The 9160-nt window shown below is 51.7% G+C and overlaps 1 protein-coding gene across 1 annotated transcript; it reads left to right on the top strand.

Annotated features, from left to right (window-relative positions):
• Positions 1-227: 227 nt before the first annotated feature.
• LOC120846673 (protein ALP1-like) lies at positions 228-1217 on the top strand. The gene is made up of 3 exons (XM_040218524.1): positions 228-444; positions 541-1070; positions 1158-1217. Exons 1-3 carry the CDS (start codon positions 228-230, stop codon positions 1215-1217), a joined length of 807 nt encoding a protein of 268 aa, XP_040074458.1.
• The last annotated feature ends 7943 nt before the right edge of the window (positions 1218-9160 follow it).

Raw genomic sequence — 9160 nt, 5'->3', positions numbered from 1 at the left:
TTAGTACGCACGAGATACAGCTGTGGAAGATGCTTGAGGATTCCTGCGGATAGGGAAAATAGGAGCCGAAAAGAAAAAGAAAGAAAACGACGGGAAATTGTTTTCGATTCGAACATGGAGTCCAACAAGGCTTCACGAGTTGTTGTGGCTTGTGCCCTCATGATGGCGGATGAGGAAGTCGCGGAAGCACGTAAAACTGACGCAAAAAACCATGGATTAAAACATGGATGTCCAAGAAGAAACTCGATATACAGAATATACTCTATCAAGAACTTCTGGAGAGCGACCCCGTGGAGTACCGCCGCTTGCTGCGCGTTGGCTCCAACCAGTTTGCTGACATCCTCTCGTCAATTGCATCATGCATCCAAAAACTCGACACTCAAATGCGTCCAGCCATCCCAGCAAAAGACAAACTTCAACTGACGCTGCGGTTTCTTGCCTCAGGTGTGTGGTTATTCTTCTTACTTGTGTCCTTGTTTCAGCATATTTGAGAGCTACGCTCGACTTAGCCGTGTTTCTTGTTTTCTTGCGAATTTTCAGGCGAAAGTCAACATTCCTCAAGCAGGCAGTTCCGCATTAGCCAGAGCGCCGTCAACGGGTTCCTCGTTGAAACTTGTGACGCCATTTACAAAATGCTGGGTCCAAAATATCTGGTGTCCCCGCGGACGAAAGATGAGTGGCTGGCAGTAATGAAGAACTTTTTCGAAATATGGCAGTTCCCGCAATGTATTGGAGCGCTGGACGGAAAACATGCCACAATTATCAAACCTCCAAAATCTCGATCTGTGTTTTTTAATTACAAGAAGACCTTCAGTATCGTGATTTTTGCTCTTGTGGACGCAGACAGCAGGTCTTTGTACATTGATGTTGGCGCACCAGGGTCTAATGGAGATGGAGGTGTTCGGAGAACGACACCACTGCGGAATGCCATCGAGAACGGAACAGCCGGGCTGCCGATCTCAGGACCTGGACCGGTCGGCGTCCCACCCGTCATCGTGGGAGACGACGCCTTCCCCTTGTCTAAATACTTAATGAAGCCGTACACTGGTACAAATTTGATTGAAGAAAAGGTTATATTTAACTGCAGGTGTTGCCTGCATTGTGTCATTTCTAAACACCGTATTCCTTATCGTTTTATTTTATTTTTTTCATTTCAGATTAAGCCGAGCCAGACGGGTAGCAGAAGATGCGTTTGGCATTCTGTCAAACCGTTTTAGGTTTTTGCACATGACTATCGATGCCGAACCAGGAAGGGTCATCTCATTCATCAAGGCGGCATGTGTGCTGCACAACTATTTGCGAGCTGCACCTGTGCTTTTTAAAGCGTCGAGGGAGGACCTTTAGCGAAAAAGGACAATATACTTCGGGCTAAGAAGTTGCAAAGGTCACTCCGGGGCAAGAGCTCTAGATGTGCTTGAGCGTCTACGGAGACACTTTAATCACGAAGGCGCCGTCGCGTGGGAGAGGGAACAGGCGGGCCTTAATCTGCGGATAAATAACAAAATGTAACCTTATCTGCATGTTCAGACAAGTGCAGACGCAAATATACCATTTCATGAGCTTTATATTGCTACTTCCATTACTGAACAATCGTTCATGCATATGCTGGCACTTTTACCACCAAAACTTTTTTGTGTTATGCTCTAATTGTTCAATTTTATGTAAATAAACTTGAAAGAATCCTCAATGTTTTCTTATTTTTTATTTCGTCATGGTATAATATTGGTTCGCAATCTAGCACACCCGCCCAGTCCAACCAAAAGAGCCATCAGGTCCGAATGGAATAAGTACAAAAGGCAAAAAATACAAGTATTTGTTTGTTTTCATGTATTCCCTTTATTTATGAGTGCGAAATGCTAATTTTGGTTTAACATTTTAGTTTAAATAGGGTTCGATGAATTTCATGTATTCTTGCTGTCGGTCTAGGTAACGCTTGACTAGTTCCAATACCTCTATCTGACACCCAATAAAATTGGTTCCGTTCAGGTTTCTCATGTGGCCCGCCACTACTCTTCCGAAATTATCAGCGTCGTCGCCACTTTTTTCAGTTGCATAACTTTCGGGAATTTTAGTGAAAGCAACCGTGCGCTCTTTCCACCCAGAGCTGGACCAGTCATCTGTTTTCTTTTTTCTGTCATCGCACTTTGAGCGCTTCACAGGAGTGCCAGACGCTTCCACACTGGAACTCGTCGTTCCGCGCGGTGTGTGTGTGGAAGACGTGCCAAGGACGGGTTCCCTCATCTCGGTCATAACAGACGCCAATTCTGTCTCACTCTCCATCTGGAAAGGTAAAAGAAATACGAAAGCGTTACTGTAGAGGAACTATATGTAAAGCCCCCGCTTGCACGGCAGAATATCGCAGCAAGTGTCGGTCATTTACTGTTCGGGGATATGAGGGAGAGATAAAAAGAGAGAGAGAGAGAGTTTTAGTAGTGAAGGAAGGACGGCGATGGGTTACGTGACCAAGAGTAGATGTCACCACTGTAGTATTGTGGGAGTAGCGAGAGCTGTTTTTTTATAGAGACTGTTGTGAAAACGAAAAAGCCCCGGACCAGACCCTCCCTATCTAATCCGTCCGGCAACGGTGAACTCATTGAGTAGCATCGCCACATGGCTCCGGTCGGCTTGCCCGGAAACGAGGCGAGAGGCGAGAGGGGGGTGCCGTGGGACCACCGTGTTGGCGTCGCCCCACCTAGGCGCGGAGCTAAGCCGGACCCTTCTTTCTGGCTGCGTTGACGCTGGTCCGAAACGGGGTCAGCCGACTCAAGAACCGGGAGGATTACCGGGCCAGGATTCCGGGTAACGAAACGCCACCTGCGGATGATCCGGCGAAGCCCTTTCCCGTGCCTCAACGCCGTCTGATGGAGGGGTCAGCGCTACCACGGCCAACGTCGTCACCCGGGCAAACACTGGACCCCTTGCTGTCGCCTCCTCGGCGCAGCTTTCGAGGGCAAGGGTGCCTCGGCGCCGGAGTGTAAAGTCCGGCCTCAGCTGCAGTGTGTGCATGTGGGTGTGTGCGTGCTCAGGGAATGAGTGGAGGCGGGGCCTGAACATGATTTGTTGGCAGCTCGGCCACCATTGGCTGCCAGCCGCGAGAGTACCGAAGAAGCGACCCTATAAAAGGGGCAAGCAGAATGTCGCATCTGTGCTCTCGGACGTTGTAAATACTTTGTACATATGTATTAAACAAAGTTTCGTTGTGAGAGACCCTCCCGTCTCGTCACGTTCCTGGACGGGAGTCTGCCCGCTGCTCCTTTCCTGGCCTGGCCCTGCGTGACGCTACCTGGAGAACCCCCTCGGTCCCAACAACTGGATGGCAGCGGTGGGATCGACTTCGCCGGACCATGACTTCTTGTGTGGGTGAGTGCCCGGCCCTCTCTTTCTCAATCTGCCAGACCCATTAGCTCTAAGTTTTGCCTGTGGGGGTTGGAGATAGTCGTTGTTAGAAGGACTGTGTGACCGTTCTGACGCGAGAATTTTGTGAGAAAGAGAGCCAACACAAGCTAGATCATGAGTCTCGAGGCATTCCGTTGGAACGAGTTAGTGCAGGTTTGTACCGAATTGGGAATCGATTTAGGGCAGACCAAACGCAGACCGCATATTATAAAACTCCTTCAGGCCGAAGACGTCAGCATTGAAGAGTTCACGGAGGCTCTGGAGGAAGTTCGCGAAAGGGAGCGGGAGGAACGCTGAAAGCGGGCCGACGAGGAGGCTCGCGAGAGGGCTAGAAAAGAACTCGAGTGGGCTCTCGAGTGTAAGAGATGGGAACTCGAGAAACGCGAGTACAAGCGCGAAATGGAGAGGCTCGACTACGAGTTCGAGCAGCTCGAGCTCGCGAAGAAAGCGCGGGAGTTGGAGGCTCTTTCTCGGGCTGCAACAGGCGTTGAAGGGGTGACACGAAAGGCGTGTCAGGGAAAGGAGAAAGTGGGAGCTGGGGACACAGAGATGACCGAAAACCAGCGTCTTTCTCCCGACACGACCGTCACCGAGCTTCGCAGGACCGACCCATACCCCGAGCGGCGGGACGGCGAAAGTGACGTGGAGGCAGCGACAGAATTGATGTGTCAGGAAAAGAAGAAAACTGGAGCTGGGGACACCGAGGTGACCGGAAACCAGCGGGTTTCTTCCGACGCGACCGACGCTGTTCCACGCGAGACCGACGCCGTTCCGCGCAAGACCTGCCGAACGCCCGAGCGGCAAGAAAAGGAAGAGAAGGCTCTTCGGGCGTCCAGCTGCGACTTCCCGGAGGACGAAGGCGATGCCAAGACAGAAGCGGCGCCGGGGGAGTCCAGCCAGCTCATGGAGAGCGGCGCCGAGATGCAACAAACAGCGGTTCAGCAAACAAGCCAGGATCCTGACCGCTCTGATCGGCACCCGTGCGGCTTTGAGGACAAGCCCACGGCGCCGTCGCAGGAGTCCACGCGGCTGACCCGGAGGGAGGTGATTGGGATTTCCTTCGACAAGGTCAACCACACCTGCCTGGTACGGCTGCGGAGCCAGGACTCCAGACCATTCACGGAGTCGAGGTGCAAGGAGGACGTCGACGAGTACGCGTCCCGCAGCGAGTCGTCAAGGTTGGAGGACGGGAGACCCCAAACCGGCCATCCCAGGGGACCTGCAACCGGAGGCGGCTGCGCGAGCAAGGGATCCACCGGGGACACGATGGAGCCCGGGCGGGACAGAGCGGACCCGTCGCAGGTGCATCTAAGGACGTCGTCGTGCTCGCGGAATGGGAGGTCCGAGACCGAGAACCTGGATGCCGTCAGGAGCAAGCGACCGAGGCCGAAGAAGAAGAGGCGGCGCCGAATTAGCGTTGTACGTTCTGGCAGCAACGCTTCCTGCAGAGAACGTCGAGGCAAGCGCGACGAGCGCCACTTCAAGAGGAGGAAGCGGTTCTCGAGGCTGGGAGGGGGCAAACTCCAGAACCCCCACCCCAACGAGCCACGGACCCACAGCTCAAGTACTAGCAAGAATCCTGGAGAAGGCAACAACGAGCCTGGAACGACTCGGCGAGGTTCCAGACGGAGTTACAGCTCATCGCATGTGGTTCAGCCTGGCGTCACGTCGGACGCAGAGACTAAGGGAGATCTCCGAGACTGCAACTTCGGGCCTGTACGCAAGTCCAAGGAGAAAAGCTTGAACAGTCCGAGTGATGCCAAGAACAAACAGGGCGTGGGTTAGATACAAAGAAGGACTTTCGAGGGAAAAGGTGGTTCTTTAAGTGTTATTCAGTCGACTAGGTTATTCGGCAAGTTTATTAGCTTTTCTTTTTTCGGGAGTCCGAGTTTTGCATTTCTTTCGACTTTACCTTGTTGTGTTAGCGTTGTTCCCTTAAAGCGGTTTTCTCCTCAGTAATGTTTGGGTTCTGAAGGACGTGCTCGAATTTGATAGGGATATGCCCTATGTGAGTTACGTTGCGGTTTGTAATGGGTTTTTTTCACGGGAGTCCGTTTTATTTTGGGTTGAGCGTCAGAGGGCTTTTATTGGTCTACAAAAGTTTCTTTCGCTAAAGAAACCTGTCGTAGGAAATAAGTTTCTGTGTGTCTTTCGTTGATAGAATAGCACGGAACTTTCAAGTGGCATTTTTTATTGTTGTTTGAGAGTGGTCTGGCGGATTGAAGGTATGGAGGGCTGGGCGCTCGGCTGCGCGGAGTCTGGTTCGGTGTTGTGGGTTGCGTTACTGTCACTTCCCAGAGTTGACTCCAGCCTGGACCTCAGTCGCCAGCCTTGCCGTGAGACCTCGTCTTTCAAGGGACCAGTGTGGACTGCTCCCCTTCAAGACACTCTTCCCAGCGGCGGAGGAGCTGTTGTGAAAACGAAAAAGCCCCGGACCAGACCCTCCCTATCTAATCCGTCCGGCAACGGTGAACTCATTGAGTAGCATCACCACATGGCTCCGGTCGGCTTGCCCGGAAACGAGGCGAGAGGCGACTAGGGGGTGCCGTGGGACCACCGTGTTGGCGTCGCCCCACCTAGGCGCGGAGCTAAGGCGGACCCTTCTTTCTGGCTGCGTTGACGCTGGTCCGAAACGGGGCCAGCCGACTCAAGAACCGGGAGGATTACCGGGCCAGGATTCCGGGTAACGACACGCCACCTGCGGATGATCCGGCCAAGCCCTTTCCCGTGCCTCAACGCCGTCTGATGGAGGGGTCAGCACTACCACGGCCAACGTCGTCACCCGGGCAAACACTCGACCCCTTGCTGTCGCCTCCTCGGCGCAGCTTTCGAGGGCAAGGGTGCCTCGGCGCCGGAGTGTAAAGTCCGGCCTCAGCTGTAGTGTGTGCGTGCTCAGGGGATGAGTGGAGGCGGGGCCTGAACATGATTTGTTGGCAGCTCGGCCACCATTGGCTGCCAGCCGCGAGAGTACCGAAGAAGCGACCCTATAAAAGGGGCAAACAGAATGTCGCATCTCTGCTCTCGGACGTTGTAAATACTTTGTACATATGTATTAAACAAAGTTTCGTTGCGAGAGACCCTCTCGTCTCGTCATGTTCCTGGACGGGAGTCTGCCCGCTGCTCCTTTCCTGGCCTGGCCCTGCGTGACGCTACCTGGAGAACCCCTCGGTCCTAACAAGACGCAGCAAGTCGGACCGATCGAAGGCTCACCGGCGGTTGGCCGTTTCACTTGCAAAATTTAATAATAAAAAAAATTTACTCAATAAAGGACCCTGTACACTGCATTTAAGGTCAAAACTGTTGCGTGGTCCTGAAATTTGAATGAAACTGCATTGCGGCCAGGACCCTAGCCCGCGGGCCGCCGGTTGTCAAACCCTAGGACAGTGTCTCGCAGCTTCATCCAGAGACTACCAGCACATCAAGAAACGGTGATTAACACGAGTGAACGAAACAAAATGCTGAAGCCTGAACAAAACAAAATGCTGAAGCGTGTAGAGCAAAGCCAGAACTCGAACGTCAGCCAAGCTAATAGGATTCAGTGACCTCCATCAACGAACGCCCGCCAACGTTTCGTTCGATAGGTCTAAAAAAGCAAGTTGAACAAATGGGTCAACCCGCCAAACGTTACTCGCTCCACTGGGATCCTTGTGTTGGTAAGATTCGTTGCACTTCCAGGAAAGGACAGGGGGGCTACGTTGCACGTTTTAGACTCCCAGGAGACTAGGGAGAAGGAAGTGACGTAGGTGTGAATGAATGTATCTTAGCAGCACCACGCAACGCGTCATCAACGACTCCACCAATCATCATCCAAAGAAAGCTGTTGACGTCACTTCCTTCTCCCTAGTCTCCTGGGAGTCCAAAACGTGCAACATAGCCCCCCGGGTTTGCTCTGATCCAAGAACAGGAGACTGCGGTAGAACCTCCGTCTATCGTTGTACCTGTACTCCGCAGCTTGGCCGCTCTTCTTCTTCGTGATCTTTTCCTTCTCTCGTCTGAAGATGCGTCGCTTATTTTTAAAAAAAAGCCCCTCACTCCCTCTGAAATATCAGACAACAATAAGCGGTCAAATAAAACACGGAATCGACACTAATTTGTCCGCCTTCAATGAACCCACCTTCCGTGTAGTGGGAGTAGCGCCGCTCCATTTCTTTGGTCCAGTCCCCTTCATTGCTCCTCATTTCATAAGTCCTGAGTCCAGGCCCACCAAAGGGGGCCTGGGGTGAGGCCCCCTGCTCATATTCTTTGGGCATAATAAAGTTTCATCTCTCTCTCTCTCTCTATGCCGTTGTTGCGGTACTGGGGGGCTAAGCTCGGCGCGGTGAGATCGAGGCGAGTTCTCCGCCAAACTCGCCGACCGCCGCGATTGGTCGGCGCCGTGCATGACGACACGCGCCGACACTCCCTAGATCGTGACGTTGGAGGGTTTGAGGCGGTCGGAGAGTTGCATATTCGGAACTCGCGGCGAGATGCGGTGACGTCATTGTGACGTGGCAGAAGGCGCCGCGGATGGGAAAAGCTTGCCGGCTCCGACCTAGGCGAGTTTGGGCGAGTTGGGCGCGAGATCAGGGAGAAGCGTCCAAAATGGCAGCATTTTCGTTCGTGTTTTGCCGTCGGCATAGGTATTTAAACCACGCCAATGTGTTGGACATGGACGACGTTCATTTTCAACAACACTATCGCCTCTCGAAAGACGAGGTAAGGTGGCTGTGCGATGAACTGCGTGGCGAACCGGGCTTGAGGCGATGGAGCCGGGAATGAACCGTCGCCCCCGTCGTGAATCCTACATCCAAATTCTACAAAGTGAATCCTAGAAACAAATGTTTTTTTACGGCAATCTGCAACCAGGGACGCAATTTACCATTGCCTACAGTCTTTTACAATTATTTTGATGGGTTGCTGTGCTGCTTAGATGCAAGATAAACGCACTTGATAAAATTCAAACTAAAACAGATGATAGAAGAAAAGCAATATACATGAATGGCGCAGACTAACAACTGTGTAATTTCTTTCTCATATTTCTTCTTCCACACCGTGTTTTGACAAACAAATAGGCCGTTAGTTGTTTATACAGCAGGAGAACATGCCAGAACATTACGACATTGTCACCTACTGTAGATAAGCAATTTAGCCAGTGCAGTATGACTGCTAGCCTAAGGTCTTTAACGTGCACCACGTAGTAGCGATACACGACCGCATGCCGGTACGATGCTCATCAACATCGAAAACACTGCGTGATGCACGTTAAAGACCCCAGGCTAGCGGTTGTACCGCACTGGCTAAATTTCTCATCTACAGCTGGGAGACTCGTCGCCCCTGTGAAGCAGACCAAGTTCTAGGCTGTATAAACACACACACAACCCAATTTTAACATCGAAAAGGGCAGGGGTGGGGGTGAATCCACGATCCTGGGTTCTGCAGCGCGAGCTTTCGCTCCACGTGCACCCTGTTCTCAAAAAAAAAATATTGTGGTTGTGTGGCGGTGTGGGGGGAGAAAGATGAGAAAGAAATTACACAGTTGTTAGTCTGCGCCATTCCTGTATGTTTTTTTTTCGTCTATACTCTGCTTTAGTTTATATCTTTATCAAGAGCGTTTTTCTTGCATCTACGCGGCGCAGCAAACCATCACAATGTCTAGTCAACTAGCCCACATCCAAGCAATGTTTGTATAATTAGCATCCCTGCTGTTACCCATTCCTATTTGTCATTTACGATTTAAATAATAAAAAAAAATCGGTTGTATGTATGTTGATACTGCCTAAAACTT

This window comes from Ixodes scapularis, unplaced genomic scaffold, assembly GCF_016920785.2.
Source record: "Ixodes scapularis isolate PalLabHiFi unplaced genomic scaffold, ASM1692078v2 PGA_scaffold8__174_contigs__length_109621045, whole genome shotgun sequence".
Classification (NCBI taxonomy): Eukaryota; Metazoa; Arthropoda; class Arachnida; order Ixodida; family Ixodidae; genus Ixodes; species Ixodes scapularis.
Note: the sequence above shows the minus strand (reverse complement) of the source record. Positions and strands in the feature narration are given on the sequence as shown.